Source organism: Schistocerca cancellata, chromosome 9, assembly GCF_023864275.1.
Source record: "Schistocerca cancellata isolate TAMUIC-IGC-003103 chromosome 9, iqSchCanc2.1, whole genome shotgun sequence".
NCBI classification, from domain to species: Eukaryota; Metazoa; Arthropoda; class Insecta; order Orthoptera; family Acrididae; genus Schistocerca; species Schistocerca cancellata.
Window position 1 is genome coordinate 409,577,139 of NC_064634.1, and position 23,845 is coordinate 409,600,983.

The 23,845-nt window shown below is 38.4% G+C and overlaps 1 protein-coding gene across 2 annotated transcripts in view; it reads left to right on the forward strand.

Annotated features, from left to right (window-relative positions):
• LOC126100999 (peregrin) overlaps positions 1–23,845 on the forward strand; it is a 248,793-nt gene that overhangs the window by 95,559 nt on the left and 129,389 nt on the right. For both annotated transcript variants that reach the window (XM_049911665.1, XM_049911666.1), the window contains exons 10-13: positions 3,417–3,535; positions 10,759–10,939; positions 12,056–12,349; positions 15,657–15,810. In XM_049911665.1, the coding sequence (XP_049767622.1) occupies positions 3,417–3,535; positions 10,759–10,939; positions 12,056–12,349; positions 15,657–15,810 (748 nt within the window). The remainder of the gene's footprint in view (positions 1–3,416; positions 3,536–10,758; positions 10,940–12,055; positions 12,350–15,656; positions 15,811–23,845) is intronic.

Genomic DNA, 23,845 nt, shown 5'->3' on the forward strand with positions numbered 1-23,845 from the left:
CGAAGCATTTGAGATGTGGTGCTATAGACGAATGTTGAAAATTAGGTGGACTGATAAGGTAAGGAATGAGGAGGTTCTACACAGAATCGGAGAGGAAAGGAATATGTGGAAAACAATGATAAGGAGAAGGGACAGGATGATAGGACATCTGCTAAGACATGAGGGAATGACTTCCATGGTACTAGAGGGAGCTGTAGAGGGCAAAAACTGTAGAGGAAGACATAGATTGGAATACATCAAGCAAATAATTGAGGACGTAGGTTGCAAGTGCTACTCTGAGATGAAGAGGTTAGCACAGGAAAGGAATTTGTGGCGGGCCGCATCAAACCAGTCAGTAGACTGATGAAAAAAAAAAAAAAGGAAAGAATGATATTCTGCAATTTTTCCATCCTGTGCAGTGTGGGAAGTATTAGTCATAGAGTAAAAGTGAGTAGGGCTGTTTTTGTAGGAAATTTAGTTTTGTACTGGGAAACATAAAGTATAAAAATACTAGAAAAAATACCTTTAATGCCCCCACAGTGTGCTGACCCCACGCCCCTCCTATCCGCATCCTCCACTGAGGATTACACGGCGGTCGGATGGTCCCGGTAGGCCACTCGTGGCCTGAAGACAGAATGCTTTTATTGAATGCCTTTTTAAATCACAGATCACGACAACCACTGACTACCTTGAGGTTCACTGCAGTCTGTTTTATTATTTTGCAAAACAGATAGTCTGAAGATATCATTCCAAACATTTTCTAACTGTTTTTTTTTTGGTTTTACAGTATGAGCTTATGAGATGGCGGTTTTACAGTATGAGCTTATGAGATGGCATACTTGTTAGTATGGGTCTTCTGTATTGAGCAGCACAGCATGCTTCTGTACAGTTTCAGAATCAATATCTTTCAACTGGAAAATCTTTCATTATTAGTGTAAAGTATCTCTGTTTTTCATATTTCTGAGGATTTCTTCCCCTCTTTATTTATTTCCTTTATTCACTTTTTTTGTCAAGAGTTGTTGGTGCATTCTCAGACAAGTGGCAGGTAATCTAATGGTGTCCATAGGATTTGTATGAGGATAGTTTATCATAACTATTAATAATAAAATACTCATGTAGAATAATTTATAGGGATTGCTCAGATATGAACCACCTACACTTTGCGGATGATGATATGTTCCTAAGTGAAGATTTGAAAAACTCTTTCTGATTATCATATTTTTTGAGGAGCTGACCAGGTTAGAATGCTTGAGGTATCTCAATTGTGGATCACAGATCATTAAATACAGCATATTTCAACCTCAAAGCAGGCTGAGTTCTCACCTCTATATTTCAAAAATGCTGGTGTTGATGGGAAGAATCTAGACGGCATGGGCTCTTGTTATTCGAGCTAATTTAATGAAACCTTTGAATATATGTTGAAACTTTTAATTTGTTTAACCCTATTGTTCTATGTGATTAATATGCTGTACTGTATATTACAATTCATCTAGTTTTAATCTAACCATAGTGTATATTATATTTCTAATTATAGCTTTAGATGATTAATTTAGAAAACATTTCTATAATAGGGGTTTCCAGTAATTTGGAGTGGGACTCGCCCCAAGTAGTCCAGATTTACTGAATGTCAGTGGAGGAGAACATCTCTCACAGTCCGCAGCTCGTGGTCGTGTGGTAGCGTTCTTGCTTCCCACACCCGGGTTCCTGGGTTCGATTCCCGGCGGGGTCAGGGATTTTCTCTGCCTCGTGATGACTGGGTGTTGTGTGCTGTCCTTAGGTTAGTTAGGTTTCAGTAGTTCTAAGTTCTAGGGGACTGATGACCGTAGATGTTAAGTCCCATAGTGCTCAGAGCCATTTGAACCATTTTGAACCATCTCTCACAAAACCAGGACAATACAGTAACTGTACTTCACAAACAAGGAGATGCACAAGGCATAAAAAAACTTGAGACTTATCAGCCTCCTCTACATAATGTACAAGATATTCACTAAAATTGTTGTCAACTGCATAGCTTAGCTCAATGGACCATATGCAAATCAAGAACGAAATTTTAAAATTTGTTAATGAGTTTGAATTACCACTTTGTCTGTGGGTTCATAGAATCTAGACCAATCTGAATTATCATGAAGTCCAGATCAGTGACAGTTTGCTTTATTTCTTTTGACTAGTTTAAACTGTTCATATGGAAAAACTATCTTCTTTATGTGCCTTTGTAAAACATCATCTGGCATTTCTTCTACAGTGTCATTATATTCATTACTCTCTTTTTTCTGAACAATCATTTACGTTATATAAACATTTAAAGACTAATTTGAATTCTTGTCCAATTTTACGTATGTTCTTAGTTACTAGCCATCTGAGATCTTAACACTTTTGAAATGAAATGCCTGTCCAACATGTTTCCCTTTCATTTTCTGCTTACTTTTATTGACTTCAATTGTTTCCCTTCCAAAATTTTCATAGTATCTACACGTCCCCCTGAAGACATTTTGGAATAAATTCTTGTTATCTACATGTCTGACCTACAGCCTGATGAGTCTGCTTCTTTCTTGTATTATATCTGTGTTTGCTGTGAATCTTATATGAGTCTTTGAGCGCTTGTAATCTAGGATGAGGCTAGGGTAGTCACAGTAAATTTTTTAAATTATGTAGTAAAATGCAGCTGATTTCATGTTTAATTTTATTTGGTCTTTGTCAATCCCCCTTTTTTAAATTTGTTTTCCTTGGAAGAATTGGTCAAAACAAACATGTTGTTGTCTACAAATCCTGTCATATCTGATATCGTATTCAAAATATCACTCTGAAGAATATAACTTTTGTGGTGTCTTATTAATATTAATAAGAATCGGCTGTGGTGCTTGAGATGATCGAGATTATTTCCTCAGAAGAGTCATTCTTTAATTTTGTCCTACTTTCGCAGTAAAGATGATTTTGTAGTGGTGTTTACATGAAGTTTTTTTTAAACTCTTATTAGGGACATTGTACCACCTCAGTGTACAAGAAGAAATCGAGCAGAACACTCTTTGACCAAGATGAAGCTGAACAATAGTGTATAAGACAGCACATTACAAATGTAGGAAATAAACATTAACACTAGGTCATGACAAAAATTATACAGTGGTTTTAAAGCTAGGAGCCTTATATAGAGTTATATACAAGAAGGATGATTGACAGCAACCCTTGTTAAATATTTTAAATCTGTACGTCATTGTTAAATCAGAAACTGTGTTACAAAAGTGAAGACTGTTTAATTTACTAAAACAAATAAGTTCCACAGTTGTGATAGATGGTAAAAAGGAACAGTTGTAGTAAGATTTTCTCTCGAACATAATGCAGCTGTATACGGGTTGCTAGTGCAAGGTAGGAGCATATCATACAATATCTCATTGAATGTTTTGACAAGTCTGCAATTGAAATACATTACTATATTGTTGCAGGGTGAACTTTATCGACAACTGAAGTTTTGGCAGTGCCTTCGCCAAGATTTGGAACGAGCTCGTCTCCTCTGTGAACTGGTGCGCAAACGAGAGAAGCTCAAAAAAGAACTATGCAAATTGTAAGTTTCTGTTATGGGTATCAAATTTAATTTTTAAAGTATTCATTAGTATCAGAATTCATAGCTGAGAAATGTATAAGTAGTTACTGAATTACTGGAGGCAATAATATGTTCCTAAACATGATTCTTTTGAGAGCTGTTACTATTCATTATTGTTATAGTTGTTCGTTATTACATTAAAGGATGTTAATTTGAAATACGTAGTCATAAACTAATTGTTAATGTATAGAATTCACTACATGAAGATTAAAGGTGAATGACAGAACTTTTGTCTTCAGTAAGAGCAGATAATGGGAATGTGGTCAGTTAGAGCAAGTATATCGAAGATTATTTCAGCCCATCTCTTCTTCCCTCTCTCTCTATCCACATCCTCCTCATTCTCTCTCAGCCTGTCTGCTCCTCCCATCTCTCTCTCTCTCTCTCTCTCTCTCTCTCTCTCTCTCAGCCTGTCTGCTCCTCCCATCTCTCTCTCTCTCTCTCTCTCTCTCTCTCTCTCTCTCTCTCTCTCTGTCCATCTCCTCCTACTGTCTCTCTCAGTCCTTCTTCTCCTGCCCCACCCTCTCTGTTCATTCCCTGCATTGAGCAAGGTAGCACAGTGGTTAGCACACTGGACTTGCATCTAAGAGGACTACACTTCAAGCTCACATCTGGCCATCCAGATTTAGGTTTCCCGTGATTTCACTAAATTGCTTATGACAAATTCTGGGACAGATCCTTTGAAAGGGCATGGCCAATTTCCTTCTCCATCCTTCCCCAATCCGGGCTTATGCTGTCTCTTAATGATCTTATTGCCAATGGGACATTAAACACTAATGTCCTTTTCCATCCCCTCTTTCCTCCTTCTGTCATCTCCTCCTCCCCCCACTCTCCATCATTCTCCTCCTCCCCCCTCCCTCCATCAGTCTCCTCCTCCTCCCCCCTCCCTCCATCCACCTCCTCCTCCTCCCCCCTCCCTCCATCCACCTCCTCCTCTTCCCACTCTGTCCATTTCTCCTCCCCCTCCCTCTGTCCATTTCTCCTCCCCCTCCCTCTGTCCATTTCCCCTCCCCTATATCTGTGACCATCTCCTCTTTCCCGCTACCTGTCTGTCAATCACCTCTTCTCCTCATTCTCACTTCATGTTATCACTACCTCAGTAGGAGGGTGCTGCTTCCTACCCCCACAGTATTTCTTTCCAGATATTAGTAAGTGTACCATGTTTGGTTGAAATCAATCCAACGGGTTTAGGAGAAGTTTTTTGTCAATGGCTGTTTCCAAATATGCACGTCACATACATTTAACATATTTTGGACAGGTTTGTATACAAATTTCAGCTGTATCTCTAGTGACTTTCACCCTGCTGTTTCATTTTCATACAGCTCAATGTTTATGACATCAAATGTCCTAAACTATATGTCATGCAATGATATAATTGCATTTGAACTTATTAAATGGTAATACCAAGAGTGTAAATGGTAATACCAAGAGTGTAATGGAGAGAGGAGCAGAATATAATCAAAGTTGTTGCAGAGAGCCCTTGCATTTCATAGCATCCAATGTTAGGCACTTTGTCAGCTATGTTGTGATTGTTCAAACAAATTTCGGGCTTGCAGCCGGTCGTCGTTCAATACTTTGCACGATATTTCAACTGGGCACCTGCCAGTCATCTTCAGGTGAGCTGTCGCAGACTGGCGAAAACGACCTTCCGCAATATATAGCGTACTGTAACTATTTTGCGCATGCATCGGAAACTTGATAGATGAACCACACTGCCCGCCAGCAGCGCCCTCGCTGGTGGAATAGCGGAACTCAGTCGCCCTCTGCGTTGCTGTTTGCCACGGCTGTGGACGCACTCTGTCGTCTTCGATTTGAGCAAATCATGGAGATGATGAGATTCCATGCACTGTCCAGCTGGTAGCCGCTGTCACGGTTTAACAGATTTTCTGCCAGTCGTGTTACTACAGATTCTTTAATAATGGACTCCCAGAAAGACGTTGCTGTGGACAAAATCATTGTTTTCTCACACTCCATTGAATGTCCAGTAGAAATACAATGTTCAGCAATAGCGGACTTGCTTGGCTGCAAAAGACGGGTGTAACGTTGATGTTCAGTGCAGCGTTCTTTCACGGTGCTTGTGGTTTGACCTATGTAAGCCATACCACATTGGCACGGTATCTTGTAAATTCCGGCCTTTCATAGTAACAGATTGTCCTTAACTGATCCCACAAGGTCCGCAATCTTCGATGGTGAGCGGAAAAGCACTTTTACCTGAAATTTTCTGAGGATTCTTGCTATTTTAAATGAAGTGTTGCCAACAAAAGGAAGAAAAGCTAAAGATTGTTCCAGCATGTTCTCCTCTTTATTCACTTCCTGCTTCTTAGTTTTAACTGTTAGTGCCCTGTTAATCTGCCGGATGGAATACCCATTTTCACTTAATACTGTCTTTAGATGGGCGAGTTCTTGAGGTAAGCTATCTAGATCTGAGACAGTATGAGCTCTATGAACAAGTGTTTTAAGCAAACTCATGGTTTACGATGGGTGATGGCAACTCGATGCTTGCAGGTACAAATCAGTATGAGTGGGTTTCCGGTAAACTGAATGTCCTAGAGAACCATCATTCTTCCTTCGAACCAGGACATCCAAGAAAGGCAAACAACCATCTTTCTCTATTTCCATGGCGAACTGGATGTTGCTATGAATGGAGTTGAGGTGATGTTGAAACTCCATTAATTTATCTTCTCCATGAGGCCACACTATGAAAGTACATCCACATACCGCCAAAAAACTGTTGGTTTCAGGGCAGCTGGTTCAAGCACTCTCTCTTCAAAATCCTCCATAAAAAGGTTGGCCACCAAAGGAGACAGGAGGCTACCCATGGCGACACCGTCAGTCTGTTCAAAATATTCTTGATTAAACACAAAATAAGTTGAGGAAAGAGCGTGCCTGAACAAAACAGTGATATCTACAGGAAACATGTTACCAATCAGTGTCAAAGAATCTGCAAGAGGAACTTTTGTAAAAAGTGAGACCACATCAAAACTTACTAGAAGGTCTACACTGCTAAGACGAAGAGCCCCCAGTCTATTGATAAAATCAGCTGAATTACGTATGTGATGTGAGCACTTGCCTACGAAAGGTCTCAGTAAGGAAGCGAGATGTTTAGCTAAATCATATGTAGGAGCTCCAATGTTGCTCACTATTGGACGCAGAGGAAGACCCTCTTTATGAATCTTTGGAAGGCCGTACAGTCTTGGAGGTACACAACCATGTGGTCTTAACCTCTTAATGGTCTCTTGCAGTAAGGAGGAGGAATTTAATAGTGCTGAAGTTTTCCGTTGCACACGCCCTGTAGGATCGTAATCAATCCTCCTATAGGTAGAGTCACTTAGCAGACCATACATCTTATCTTTATACACACTACGAGGTAACAAAACAGTTGCATTACCTTTGTCAGCTTTCAATACCACTACGTCAGGGTCCTCTCTCAGATTTCGTAATGCAGCCCTTTCTGCAGAGGTTAAATTACTGCGTTGAGTAGGAGCCTTCAACAGAGCACGGCAAGTTTCCTTTCTTATTTTGTCTGCAGCATCCAAAGGAAGACGTCGTACAGCTTCTTCAACACAACTCAAAATACTTATTAATGGCGGTGCTGTAGGTGTAGGTGCAAAGTTGAGTCCCTTGCTTAATACAGACAGTTTCGTGTCGTCCAAATTCTTCTCCGTGAGATTCACAACGGAATGTTGTACCATTATCCCTTCTGATGACAGCTTCTGTGGTAACAGGCGATCAAATTTTGATATCTGCTGACAATTAGCATCCTTGTGGATCCACTCAAACTTGGCCGAAGTCACTCCATCAACCTGGTCCCATGAGACAGGAGAAAGATACCTTGCAACCTTCAGATGTAACTGGTAAAGTTCTGCTGAAATAGCATCTAACCTTCGTCTTGTATAGCAAATCCTCTCTTTGTCAATAGCATGACTAGCCTTCTCAGTAATCTTCCGTGTAGCAGCGGTCTTAATGAAATGAATCACTTTAGGAAATTTTGATATAATGCCATGGTCCCGACATCTCAATAAAAAGGTTAAAGAACTTAAAAGATTTGCTCTTTTACCACGTAGCTTCTCGAAACTTCGGATATGTGAGGCCATGTCCTCCCCGTAAAGGCTTCTGATGTGAATTTTAAAATTTTCCTGGTGAATTGACTGTTCAAACAAATTTCAGGCTTGCAGCTGGTCATCGTTCAATACTTCGCACGATATTTCAACAGGGCACCTGCCAGTCATCTTCAGGTGAGCCGTCGCAGACTGGTGAAAATGTCCTCCGTTCCGCAATATATAGCGTACTGTAACTATTCTGCGCATGCATTGAAAACTTGATAGATGAACCAGATTGCCCTCCCGGCAGCACCCTCGCTGGTGGAATGGCGGAACTCAGTCGCCCTCTGTGTTGCTGTTTGCCACGGCCATCTACGCTCTCTGTCATCTTCGATTTGAGCAAATCGTGGAGATGATGGGATTCCATGCACTGTCCAGCTGGTAGCCGCTGTCATGGTTTAACAGATTTTCCGCCAGCCGTATTTCTACAGATTCTTTAATAATGGAGTCCTAGAAAGACATTGCTGTGGACATAATCATTGTTTTCTCATACTCCATTGAATGTCTAGTAGAAATACAATGTTCAGCAACAGCGGACCTACAGCCTGATGAGTCTGCTTCTTTCTTGTATTATATCTGTGTTTGCTGTGAATCTTATATGAATCTTTGACCACTTGTAATCTAGGATGAGGCTAGGGTAGTCACCCGCCTTTTGCAGCCAAGCAAGTCTGCTATTGCTGAACATTGTATTTCTACTGGACATTCAATGGAGTATGAGAAAACAATGATTTTGTCCACAGCAACGTCTTTCTGGGACTCCATTATTAAAGAATCTGTAGAAATACGACTGGTGGAAAATCTGTTAAACTGTGACAGTGGCTACCAGCTAGACAGTGCATGGAATCCCATCATCTCCACGATTTGCTCAAATCGAAGATGACAGAGTGCGTCCACGACCGTGGCAAACAGCAACGCAGAGGGCAACTGAGTTCCGCTATTCCACCAGCGAGGGCGTTGCCGGCGGGCAGTGTGTTTCATCTATCAAGTTTTCGACGCTTGCGCAGAATAGTTACAGTACGCTATATATTGTGGAACGGAGAACGTTTTCGCCAGTCTGCGACGGCTCACCTGAAGATGACTGGCAGGTGCCCAGCTGAAATATCGTGCGAAGTATTGAACGACAACCGGCTGCAAGCCTGAAATTTGTTTGAACAATCAATTCGCTGAGAAAATTTTAAAATTCACATATGTTGTGATGTTTTACTATGGGCTCCAATTAACATGTCATGAACTGCTCTAAGACAGTATATACAGGGTGAGCACAAAGTCTTGCCCTGATTATAAAAATTTGTAACAGAACAACTGTTTGCCATAATAAGTACATTTCATCTTGTTACATAGGTTAGTGTTACTAGTTATTGTGACTAATAGATGGTGCTAGTGCTCCACAAAACTGACGCGGTCTGTTAGGTCATGTTAGGTGCTGGCAAAATGGTGTCGAAGCAGGAGAAAGTGCAGTGTGTGCTTTGGTTTCACAAAACAGAATCACCCATCAGTGTTCAGCATAAATTTCAGGCTTCTTATGGACACAGCCCACCTGACGTTAATCAATAAAGCGATGGTATGCAAAGTTTAACAAAATAGGCAGCATTGAATATCGTCCTTGAAGTGGCAGGCCTCGTGTGAGTGATGCAACTGTTGATCGTGTTTGGTAATTATTTCAACAGAGTCCGTCTAAATCAACTCTTCAAGCATCACGTGAACTCCAAATACCGCAAGCAAGTGTGGTGAAAATTCCTCATGAAAGGCTTAGGTTGCGTGCTTACAAAGTGCAAATGATGCAGGTCTTACAAGTGGATGATTTGCTGACACGTGCTGAATTTGCAACTGATATTCTCAACAGGAGTAATGGCGCTAACGATTACTTAAATCGCATATGCTGTACTGATGAATCCACCTTTCATGTCAGTGGAATAGTAAATAGGCATAATGTCCGTATATGGGATTCAGAGTCTCCACGTACTACTGTACAATTACAGTGAGACAGTGAAAAAGTGAATGTTTGGTGCGGCCTATGCATAACAGGGTTTTTGGACCATTTTTATTCGTGGAAAAATCCTTTACTGCTAATATTTACTTAGACATTTTGCAACAGTTCATTACGCCACAGTTAGAAGAATGCCAACCACGGATAATTATCCAGCAAGATGGAAGAACACCCCCACCCCCACTGGGCTTTGATAGTGTGTGATTTCATGGATGAAACATTTCCGGATCAGTGGATTGGGAGGAACAGTCCAACACCCTGGCCACCCCGCTCTCCATATATTACACCCCTTGAATTTTATTTCTGGGGCTATATCAAGGACAGAGTCTTCATCACATCGGTTGCTGACGTCAACGAACTAAGGCTAGGATACAAGCTGCTGTGGGTACTGTGACAGAACACATGTTACGAAACACCTGGCGGGAACTGGAATACGGCCTCGACATTCTCCAAGCTATCAATGGAACACACGTTGAGGTTTACTAACGTAAGGTCTTAAGAAAAGCTAGTAACACTAACCTGTGTAATGGCATCAAATCTAAATTATTATATCAAACAGTTATTCTGTAATAAATTTAATAAATTGTTATAATCAGGGCAAGACTTTGTGCTCACCCTGTACGTCATTCTGTTTTACTCACTTTTGTGCTAGTAATGTAGAAAAAGAAAGATCCCAGAGTCTAAAAAAAAAAAAGTTGTATACTTATTAAACTAAATAGGTTAGCACATGAAATGCCAAAACCTCCCTCCCCCCCCCTCTCTCTCTCTCTCTCTCTCTCTCTCTCTCTCTCTCTCTCTCTTTTTCTCTCTCCTTCCCTCCCTCCCCCATCCCTCTCTCCTCTCCCCATCCCCCTCCCGCCTCCCCCTCTCCGCTTCCCCTCTCCCCCCCTTCTCTCCCTCAACCCCCCCCCCTTCCTCACTCCTTCTCCCCCCCTCTCTCAATGTTGTAGGGTGTGGGGTGGAGAGAGGTGTGAGGGAAAAATTCTTACATGTCTTTCCTTAGTAATTAATGACTAGTGTGTTCTGTAACAATTTTAATATCAAAACTGTGTTCAAATTACAAATCTAATTCATTCTCTTACCTTTTACCACCCTGCTAGGAAGGAACACTGTCTGCGGATGGAACTATGTCCTCGGGAATGCTTCATGATAGGTCTTATAGATCTATTACAGACGAAAGACACTGGTGAAATATTCTCCGAGCCTGTTGACCAGACAGAAGTTGTGGACTACAGTGACGTTGTTAAGCAGCCGATGGATTTATCAACAATGCGTGTCAAGGTATTAATTTTCAACTTTTACATCTGTTGGGCTCAGCACTTTCATCACCATGTTCCATTATAATGACTTTAATAAACAAGTTAAAATTTCATGGTGGACCAGAACTCAAACTCAGATATATGTTTTATGGTTTCATTTAGAATGCTATACCAATGCAAACAATCTGTCGCACAGTTTTAAGAATGGTTTTTGTGTCTTTTAAGACCAATATTTATAGCCATTTTGTTAGTTTAACCAGTAGTTTTATATGGCTGGTCTTATTAGCACAAGGTCTCAATGTATTTATTAAAAATTGGCTTTTTTGTGTTAGTTTCAAGCTCAAAATATGAAGATTTCATTTCTATAAGCTGACTTAATGTGGTGACAAAATGCATATACATTTGTCAAAAAATTACAGGATTAGTCAACATATACTGACGCATCTTGGAAAAATGTTATGTCTAGCACAGCTACACCTTGGAGTTAAGACACTTGTTGTCATTACAGGAAGAGAAAGTAAAGACATCTTAGCTAGACCTGTGATTGAGAAATGGCTAATTTCTCAGATATTGGAGTGTGTCAAATTTCAGTTGTGTAACTTTGGACTAGTGAGGCCTGAGGTTCTCCCAGCTTGTACAACGTTCAACTAACTTGTGGAAATGTATCAGGATGATGCCGTCAACAAGAGGTGATATTTCAGAGGTGCACATCCTGTTATTTTCAAGGCTAAACTGCAGCATGCAAGTACTGTGCAAGAATGTAAACTTTTCAAAATATCGGCAGTTGTCAATGTCACCCGGCTGCATTCCCATAAGTTATTTGGACTTTGAACCTGTTTTAAACAGCTGCAAGTATTGGAAAATGGTCATGACAAAATCATTGATAAGCAATTGCGGTGATTTTAGTTTATGTAAAAGGCCAATCTTCCAATTTATGAAAGCGGAGTGAAATGAACGTGTACGTTAACACAAAATGTGACATATTTACTGATTCCAAAACTGTTGTGGTCAGTGTATTATGCATACAACATTTTTATGTAATTTCATGTTTTGATTTGATAATTTTAGGTTGCTTATCTGATTTATGCAGAGTGGTAACATAGTTGTCGTCTATCAAATGTTACCTTTTTTATGTTAGGCAGCAAACTTTGAATATCAAGACCTTGATTCACTAGAAGCGGACTTCCTACTGATGATAAACAACTGCATGGCATATAATGCTCGTGACACCGTATTTTATCGGGCTGCACTCCGTATGCGAGAGCAAGGTGGAGCACTTATAAGGCAGGCCCGCTATGATATGGAGGTGCTAAAATTTGATCCAGTCACAGGATTGCTTATACCACCAGATGAATCTCCTGTAAAGACTCAGCATGCTGAATCTGATATTGATCGTGAACTTGCTGACATCACAAGCAAAGTGGAAGTTGGGGTATGTAAACATATTGAATTAATTTTAATCTGAATTTTTTTTTGCAGTTCTCACTTTATGATTGTTTTTGTTGTGGTTTCCAAGTTCGTGTGCAGCATTTCCAGATTTAAAATATAGAGATCCAGAATTTTTTCCTTGGGTGCAAACAATAAAAATGTATTAAAATAAAAAACAGTCACTAACAGAAATTGGCAGATGTTTGCTTAGTTAAGAAGTCTCTGAAGTACCCATGACGACACTTCATTCAAGTATGTGGCACATACACTGTACTAAAATATTTGATGGTTTTTCTTGTGAAAAAATGACTTGTTGTTTGGATTTACAGGAAAAAAAATATTGTAAATACTCAGTCTGTTACATTTTTCAGATTTTATTATGTTTTACATTATTTTTGTAACTATTTTTAATATTTGATAGGTAATAACATATATACACAGGATCTTCTTTTTGTTCTATATAGTAACCTGCAATTTGAGTTTGTGTATTGACAAACTTCTACTGCCCATAGCTTCCTCTAGAGCTTTCCAGTCTTTCTTTTTTAACTATGTTGATTAGGTATGTATTTTAGTAGTAACACATTGCAGCTTCTACTCACCTCATCCAACTCTAGACTTTGCAATGTATTTCCCTCCTTGGCCCTCCTTATTTTCCCCTTCATGTGCTTTAGAGTTTCTTTACGTATTCTGTTTCTAAATTTTACAAAAATAAACTGTGTACAACAGGTTTAGTTCTATTTGCTTTCTTTGCCTTAGTGCCATACAGTATCTTAAATCAGGCAATATAAAATAGAATTCCTCTTTCTCTGTGTGAATTTTCTTGATGATGTTTCTCAGTCAAAAGTTACAGCCCATATGAAACCTAACTGACAAGTATCATTATGCTTCTCAATTTGTGTGTTGATATTCTTTTTGTTTTGGATTTTATCATCAATCCACACAGACTTCTGTCAGTGTTGCAGTTCCTTTTCATACATGTATGATCAAGGCATATGACTCATGACTAGTGACTGGAAAATGTAGCATCTATTTTTGGCAAAATTCACATGTTTTTAAAAATTTACACCTATTTTTGTCAAAATTAGAATCAATTTGGTCTTTGTAAAAGTACTGAATGGGACCTTTTTGACTGGAATGTTAACTTTTGGTAAAACTTCCAACACCTTTTTCTTTGGAAATGGCCTTTGTTATTTCATCTGGCTGTACTCAAGCTTTCAAAAATAATTGTTCTCTTGAAAAGCAGCAGTATTTTCCTGCCAGTGAACTGAATGTGTTTCCAATTTAAGGTGTTCCTGGACATCATTTGTCTTTTCACAACCAATTTTATGGTTACAAAGTATGCAGATTGTTAACTTTGACCTTTTGTGGGCATTTAGAACCATGTAACTCATGCTTGGCAATGATACAGAAGTGACAAGGCACTTAGCATAGAAGTAGAACCAAATGTACTATAACTCTAGTTTAAGATTAGGAGAAGAATTTTGGCGCAGTTGAAAAAGTTTCAAATTTTGTTTTACAGTCACTATATGGTATAGCGACAGACAGCCATAAGCATAAACAAACTAGAATTTTGACTGCCAGAGGGGAGAGGAGTGGTGCAGGGAAAGAAGCCCAGCCTCCGTTTCACAGGGCATCAGCGTACAGTACAGGTGACACATTGTCACAGAGAACGCTGATCTCATCTGGTGTTTTAAGGGTCGTAATCGAAATCCATGATAGACCATGATTGGTTGCTTCACTTGTTTCAAAATAAGAAAATAAAACAATGAACAACACACAACACAAAGTGTTGCTTGCTGAGTTTATCAAGGTATTGGTAATGACGTAGTTCAAGCCCGACCTCTAGCTGTATTCGATGCAACCTTATTTCAAAATATCCACCATCTAACTTGCCATGTTAAAACTGTTCATATTTTACCATGTTTTGAGCCATTGTACCGTCTGTTGAGCTTTAACTAACAAAAAACTGTACGCCTTTCTTTGTTATAAAATTCTAGGTCCCACGCCTGAGTACTACATTGTATTACACGACGTGCATCTTAAATAGACCATTCAACCAACCACAGTTCACATGGCTCCAGATCATTGAGTGCATTGCAGCATACATTTTTTATTTTGCAGACAGATTGTTAAGCACATTATCTTTCCAAATTGGTCATCACCAAATGGGGTACAACACTAGTAACTGAAAATTAGTTACATTTTCAATATTTATATGCAGAAAAAGATTCTTATGCACACTATATTTTCAAACTGTGCATCACCAGATGAAGTACAACACCAGTAACTGAAAATTGGTTACATTTTCAATATCTATAAGCAGAAAATAAAGCTATTTCATCTCTAATAAAACAGTTCATATGGATATGGATACTGTTTGCTATGAAATAGCACCTATTAAGGTGTTTCGTGTTTTGAGCCAGGATTTGCATCTACTGTATTTCACATTTGTTACAAAATGTGAATTTTTTCCGTCCCTATTAATAACACGTATCATGTCTCCCTTTTAACAACATAACTTAAGATATCAGTGCAAAATTCTTTCAACTACCTGAGACAGTGTTTGAGGGCATCACTCTTAATGCCTTCATTTCTGGAAAATTTGTAGTGTTCCTTGTAATTCATTTTGATTTTTCCTGATTTCCTAACTTATAAATTGGATTGTCAGTGCAGCAGCATGTACTTGGATTAGTACAAAGGATCATAATAAGTAAAATGTTACTTAATATTTATGACAGAAGTGCCTAAACAGAAGCAGTGAAAATGGCTGGCCAACTTGTATATATAATTAATTCAAAGTGTTAGTGTATTCTGTTCAGAGCCCGTCAATTAATTTTTGACTTGACACACACTTGCATGCAAGTGCGCACTCTCTCACACACACACACACACGCAAATTCAAATTTGAATGTGGGATGTCAATTTATGTTACTTCTCATTCATTGTACTTTTTGCCTCTCATGTTTTTAAGTGACTGTTCTTTTTCTTTAATGTCCAAATATACACTTTCTCTATTCTCTGGTGTGTGAAGGAATCTAAAATTTCGAAACTGAACTTTATTTGTAAATGTTTATTAATTGTACATCAATTGTCTCTGTTTATCTGGTGCTAAGTAAACACTCTTCTTCTGTCATAGATATTTGAAGTGTTTATCTTTGATTTTTGTTTTTAGTAGATTTTTACCATTTGTAGCAGTTGCTAAAACCAAATGGTTATATGGATTTGAGAACCATGCCACTTTATTTTAGGGTTCCTCTTAAGTTGTATTGTAATTTTATGACTCATTAAGTTGTTTGATAATTTGTTTACAGGGCCGAGAAGCTTTAGCACGTTTACTGGAACTTCAAGTTCGATGCCAGGATTTAAAACTTGGTCCAGCTCGTGCAAAACGATTACGTCTCATTCGTTCTGCTATTACAAAGTTACGGCGGCGTATCAATGCATCAGCAGTGACTGCTCGTTCTGGTAAATGACCAAATGAGACTTATTATATAAGCAACAGAAAATTAATTAACGTTACATTTTTTCTTATTTTTTTAAAATTGCTTTTATGTACTTTGGTGTTTATTCTATTGTACTTTTAACATAAAATGACATATTTATTAAAATAAAAATTTAAAGACAATTTAAGTAGTAAATGTAACATCTGACCAAATCGTCTAGATGCTGAGTTGTCAGTTGGCACATAAGTAGGGTGAAGGGCTGAAATATTACTAGCTTTTCGAAGAATTGTCCAGAATTATAGACGATGCACATACGTGCATGCCTCCCCCCCCCCCACCCCCGCCCCCCCCCACCCCCGCCCCCCCCCTCTCTCTCTCTCTCTGTGACACACACACACACACACACACACACACACAGAGAGAGAGAGAGAGAGAGAGAGAGAGAGAGAGAGAGAAAACAACTCTATAGTCAAAACTGACTAGAGAGAGAGAGAGAGAGAGAGAGAGAGAGAGAGAGAAAACAACTCTATAGTCAAAACTGACTACATTGCACTGTCAGTAGATTTGTGTATATGTGTGTGTTTTATTTTACACATCTTGTTCCATAAGGCGAATTTGAGGAGTAAATCTACGTGGTCATGGAATATGTCACTACATGAAATTACAATAGAAAAGTAATAATAGATATAATAATAAAGTGTTCATGAATCCTAAGAGACGACAAACTGTTACAATAGAAAAGTAATAATAGATATAATAATAAAGTGTTCATGAATCCTAAGAGACAACAAACTATAAGTTTATAAAAATGCAGTCAACAAAATAATGCAGGAATCAGCATAATTTTTCAAGGAACTAATCAACAGGATAGGAGGAGTGACCCACAAGGAAACTCATCAGTTTGGATTTGAAATAACCTGGATTTTTGCTATGACTTTTTGAATTCTTGTGGTAGCTTATTGTAAATAGTTGCAGCAAAATACTGCACCTCTTTTTGCACAAGAGTCAAGGAGGTGCAATCCAAATGCAGATTGGACTTCTGCCTAGTATTATCTGAGAGAAAGCTGCTAATTCTTTGGAATAAGCTGATACTGTTAACAAAAAATGACATTAAATAATATATAGATTGAGAGACCGATGTCAGAATACCCAGGCTAATGAACAGGGATCAACAAGAGGTTTGCGAACCACATATTGCCGAAACCATCCGTTCCTAAACCATCCGTTCCTGAGCCAAAAATACCCTTTGAGAATGGGAAGAGGTACCCCGAAATACAATACCATACATCATAACCAAATGAAAATAAGCAAAGTAGACTGCTCTTCATGTTGAATTATCACGCTCTTCATGTTGAATTATCACTTATTCCAGATACTGTTCTGATAGTAAAAATGTGAGCATTAAGTCTTTGAACAAGATCCTAAACATGGGCTTTCCACTACAGTTTACCATTGATCTAAACACCTAGAAATTTGAACTGTTCAGTCTCACTAATCATGTGCCCATTCTTTGTAATTAAAATGTCGGGGTTTGTTCAATTGTGTGTTAGAAACTGTAAAAACTTATCTTACTGTGATATAGCATTTATTTTCTACAAGCCATGAACATCCTCCTTGAACTGCAGTACTTGAAACAGTGCCAACATTGCTCACAACATCCTTTACTACTGAGCTAGTGTCATGAGCAAACAGAAATATTTTAGAAGCATCTATAATACTAGAAGGCATATAATTTATATAAATAAGGAGCAGGAGTGGCCACATCACTGATCCCCAGGGGCCCCCCATTTGAACCCACATCTTAGCTATTTTCAAAACTGTGGAGAATGACCTTTTGCCATTTGTTCTTAAAGTAAGAAGTGAACCAGTTTTGTGTGTGTGTGTGTGTGTGTGTGTGTGTGTGTGTGTGAGTGAGTGAGTGAGTGAGTGTAAGTGTGTGCGCGGACGTGTGCGTGTGTGTGCACGTGTGCGTGTACATGCGTGATAGAGAGGGAGGGAGGGGGTGGGGTCATGCATAGAAAGTCTGTGTCTGTTGAAGGAATAACTCAGTGTCTCTAATATTTATGAATTGTTACCTCACTAATTAAATTATTTATATTCTACCAAGGACTTTCCGATACCATATGAAGCAAGATTTTTATTTTTTGCAGCTATGTGAGCTCAGTAACTGCCAGTATAAAGTCTGGCCATTCTGTAGAAGTTTCCAAGGATAATGTCATCTAAACAAAGCCAGTAAATTCCAAAGGTCTCTAAACACCCACTGCTGTTACTATTACAGAATTAAACGTTGGTGAAGGTTTTCTACTAAACTGATACTATTAAGTTGTGATACACAAAGGCAGAATTTATGTACATTCTTTTTGAAGCATAATGAATAGATGTTCTCACAATTTTTGCTGTCTTGACGTGTAAATGTTGATGTGGTGGTCTTTCCTTCGGTATCAGAGCATAACTGTGATGATACAGAAGTGATTCATATCCGAACTCTTGTCACAGTGTGGAAAGCACAATGTTACTTGAATGTTTCTGTAAACATGTAAATTCATTTTTATAAATAATTTAAAAAGAGAAGTTAGCATTCATTTTAGTAGGTATGGCACTGAGTCATCGGTAGGCACATAAATGAGAAAGAGGACTGTGCTAGCTTTTGCATGAATCTTTCTTCAGAGCTACAGAGTGCACGTACGAATCCCTGTATGACCATGCTACCCTGTCTGGCTCATACTAGACAGTGGGGAGTGTTCATATAGGTTGGAGTGAGTGTGGCGGGGGAAGGGGAAGGAGGCAGGAAGCAGGAGGAAGGATGGAAGGAAGAGGCAGCAGAAATACAGCATAAGAATGTGGCACCAGTGAGCTCAGTGTGGCTTTGGGCAGGGGAAACTGTGAAGCACGCTGTGACACGGGATTGGGGGGGGGGGGGGGGGGGGCCTCAATCTCCATGACCGCCCCTGCTGCGCAGCCCGAACCTCAGTGATCCTGCACCCATAACCTCTTCTCCATATGTAAAAAATAAAACACTTGCAGGCATGGTGTGGATGTGATTTTATTGTATAGCAACCACCTTCGGTGACTCAGTACACCATCTTCAAGCCTGTGTGCATAATTTGTAATTACAGCCTCATCAGCTTACCATCCATGCAAATACAAAGACAGATTAAAAACGGGATAAAAACCGAGGACATTACTATATAAATGAATTTACAGTAATCATCTGATAAAAACCAACAGATACATCCATTGTCACATACCTAAAATAGAATCTTATAGTATTTCATGACGGATTTCAACTATAAACGTAGTACAAATTAATCATTGGTGAAAGTTTTCTGCTAAGTATTGAAATTATTAAGTAGTGATACACTGAAGGCAGAATTTATGGACATTCTTTTTGAAGCATAATGGTCCCAGAATACATACATCTGTTGTCACATACCTAAAATAGAATCTTATATAGTATATCATGACAGACTTCCGCTGTAAACGTTGTACAAATGTACTGCTTATTAATAAAATCAGTGATTTAATGTTTCATAATTAAAAACTGGTCAGTTAGATGATACACTGAATTACAAAATCCTGAAGTAGCCTACTAATGTACAGAAATAACTGTATAAAATGATAAATCTACAAAAGAAACTACATCATCAGAGAAGTAGGTAAACCAAAGATGTATGCTTCTATGAGCATGTAGTCCTTGCAAGAACAGCATCGACAATATCCAAGTGTCAATATAGATAAAGCTATCAAAATGACAATATAAATATATTTATATGTCATGTCAAAGATATAAAATAAAAAAAAACTGTATTGGGGTATACTTATGTCATATGCATGAAATGAGTGTCCAAAATGTGTCAAAAGATCAAATGTAGAAAACCACCTAGATCGTAACTTCTACAGAATATATGAAAAACTCCCACAAGATACTATTCAAGGTGAACAACATTTTGTGTGAATGCATCCATGTACTGATGTACTGCTATAATACAAATATCAAATGAGAACCACAATCTAACTTGTGTAAATGTCAGTAACTTATCATGTACATCCGCAGAACATGTGGCCTCTGTAGATCATACAACTGATAAGTTAACAGTAATAACAAAGGTGAGTTGTTGTTGGAGGGGGGTCTTCATATGCATCCAATATTGTGCTGAAGGATTAGATACAGGTGAAAAATCATATTATATCTGATATTGTGTATGTAATCCACTAATTGGTCCTAATCAGGCAAAGCAGTCAACAATTACAAACAATACCATATATATAAAAAATCTTCATCAAATATGGTCAAGTACGGCCTGGAAGCATTTGATAATATAATGTCAGCAAATGTCATAGGCATTAAGATTGCAAGGCTAATAGGATAGTGGATGGACATGCAAATATTAAGATTGCTACACTGTACTAATTGTACCTGGTAGAATATGGGTTGGTGTAAGAGGATGTCTTTTCCAAGGATTACTTACACGTAGATGTGTATATGTTTTTCATTGGGTTTTGTATATTCTGTGTGTGGTATGACATAGGTGGTTTTCTACATTTGTCTTTTGACTCATTCTTGGACACTCATTTATGCATATGACATATACAGTTTTCACCTCAGTATTTTATAACTTTGACATGACCTATTGACTGTCATTTTGATAGCTTTACCGATATTGACAATTAAATGTTGTTGATGCTCTCCTTGCAGAGACTACATGTACATATATGTTTCTTTTTTATTTACTTATTTCTGATGTTGGAATTTCTTTCATATATCTATCATTTTCTACAGTTACTTCGGTAGTTAGTAGGTTATTTCAGGTTTTTGCAGTTTAGTGTGTAATCTAAGTGACCAAATTTTAATTGTGGAATATTTAATTAATAATTTTATTAATAAATATTACATTTGCACAAGGTATAGAGTGGATATTCATTCTGTTATACTATAAATAATTCTATTTTAGGTATGTGAGAATTGAGGTATCAGTTGGTTTTTATCAAATTGTTACTGTAAATGCTCTTGTATAATATTGTCCGTGATTTTTATTCTGTTTTTAATCTGCCTTTGTATTTGCATGGTTGGTAAGTTGATGATCCTCTCATTACTGTTTATTCATACAGGCCTGAAGATGATGTATTGAGTCACTGTAACTGGTTGCAGTATAATAAAATAATGTCTAAACGATGGCTGCAGGTGTTTCATTTTTTATGGAAGTGAATGGCTGAAGTCTCGCAGGCCATCAGTCACAAGGATGGACATACAGAAACGCTTTTCCATAGTCTCCCTCTTCCTCTGTTCTGTCTCCTGTTCTCATTGGTGCTTCATTTTTATCCCATGCACCAGCTGTTTCTGCCAACAAACCATACTAAAAAGATATGTTTTGGAGAGGTCTATCATTGAGACTTAATGCTTCTATAATAAGCAAGTATAAATACGAAAACCTTCAAGTAAGACATATGTTAGCTCCATAAACACTGAAATCGAGATGGCACCTGCCCGATTTGCTTATGTCAGCCAGTCACAGGACAGGGCACATGAAACATTGCATTTCTTGGTATAAACCACAACACAATGCAGCACCACGAAGCAGTGTGGGAGTAGACCTGAATCAACAGTGTTCCCTGATGTGCATGATTATTGAACATAAAATACCATAAGTAAATATCTATATCTTTCATAAAAAACATTGTTTTTATCCAGAAAGAAAGCCACATTATAAATAGCTTTCATTACAGACCACTGGTGATGTTTAGTTTCAATAAAACGGAATCTATTTATGACGAAGACACATTTTCTAATAGTTGCAAAGATGGGCTTTAAAATATCTTCGATATTTATATACTACCTATAGACAATACGGCCACACTGAAGAAGTTAATGTCGTGAATTAATATATAAAGAGTATTGTAAAAAGCAAAGCTAGGCCATCACAAACTATTGTTTGGCAGAAACCTAATAACACAGCTTATGAGGAACAATGACATTTATATTCTTGCTCGTCGAAAATATCTCGTGGTTTATTTCCGAATGTCATGATTTCCAGCATTCACATATGGGGCTCTTAAAGCTGCCACTGCTCTAAAGTACTGTTAATTTTCAACGTAAATGTTCGTATGTGGCATCAGATGAAGAATAAATGAACAAATGCCAGTTCAACATTCCAAACCTTCAGAGGACCAAAGCAGCACAATTTGGAGCACCAAGTTGTTCAGTGGATGCAAGAAATATGCAATTAATACTTCCTGATTACTCGTGAAACTGTCTATATGAAGGAAATGAAGTATTTTTCAACTACATGCATCACAGAACTGTACAGACGAGTGCCTGAGGATGATGAAGAAGGCAAGGTTTTCATAACGATGCAGAAAAAATGGTTCAAATGGCTCTGAGCACTATGGGACTTAACTTCTGAGGTCATCTGGCCCCTAGAACTTAAGCCTAACTAACCTAAGGACATCACACACACATCCATGCCTGAGGCAGGATTTGAACCTGCGACCGTAACGGTCTCGCGGTTCCAGACTGTAGCGCCTAGAACCGCTCGGCCACCCCGGTCGGCATAACGATGCAGAACTATGCTAGCTTAGCTACTGCCAGAGGTACATGACAAAAAGTTACTTACATATCAGCGCCATATAATCAATCTTAGGAAACGACACCTCTATTTGCTAGGTCATATGGGCAACAATGATGAGGCACCATTTTATTTTCATATGCTGTCAAATGTTGCTGTCTATGTGAAGAGCATTAAAAGTGTTCCTGTAAGGACTTGTGACATTGAAAAGGCCAGAATAACAGTAGTGCTGGGTGCAGTAACAGATAGAAGGAAGCTCCCCCAAATGTGATTCTTCACAGGAAGATAATACTGAAAGAAAAACTTACTTCAGGCCTTATCTTTATTGAGAGGGAATAGATGACAAATGATATGATGTTCGATTGATTGTAGGTTATTTGGAACAGAATATCAGGCTCTTTGGTTAACAGAAGGAAAACATTGGTGCAAGATTTTGTCAGGGGAGACCTCTCCCAGGAAATTTAAGGATCTGATAGCTTCAGGAAGAAATTTGACACTGTTCCTCACTGCCGATTAGTATTAAAAAAGAAGAGAGCTTACTAAGTATCAGATCAGATTCATGGCTGGATTCAAGACTTCCTTGCAGATAAATCAAAGCACATTGCTCCTAGCCGAACAAAATTGATGGAAGTAAAGATAATTTCAGGAGTACTCCAGGGAAGTGTGATAGGACCATTATTGTTTACAAAGCTTATAAATGATGTAGCAGAAAGTTTCAGAAACTCTTTAAGGCTGTTCGCAGATGGTGCAGTTGTCTATAAGGTAGCAATGGCAGAAGGACCTACAGAGGATTCATAATTGGCGCAGGGACTGGCTGTTGACCCTGAACATAAATAAATGTAACATATTCCGCATACATACGAAAAGATATCCACTATGGTATGATGACAAATTGTTGGAAACGGGAAGTACCGTAAAACATCTAGGCATATTTACCCAGAGCGACCCACCACATAAAACAAATAGTAGAAAAACGCATTCCAAACTGAGATTTGTGAGAAGAATCTAAAGGAAATGTAATTCATACACTAAAGAAGTGGCTTACAGGACACTTGTTCAACTGATTCTTGAGTATTGTTTGTCAATTTTGGACCCTTACCAGGTAGGACCGATAGAAGGGATAGAGAAGGTACAACGAAGAGCGGAGTGTTTTGTCACGGTATCATTTAGTCTGTGTGAGATTGTTAAAGAGGTGCTCAACAAACTTGAATGCCTGCTGTATTGTTGATCACAGAGAAGTTTACTGCTGAAATTCCATGAAAGCACTTTCTGGGAAGAGTTGGACAACATATTACTTTCTTCCTCATAAGCGTCGTGGTACTTGTTCCATGAATTGCTAAATATCTCAGAGCTTTCTACATTGGGCTTCAGCCAGCTCTCAGTCCCAAGAATAATTTGTATGCAAGAAATTTCCTGATGGGCAATAAATTCATGAACTCTGTTCTCCTTTGATTATCAAAATGTAGACAATCAATAATGATGTAAGTTTAGAAT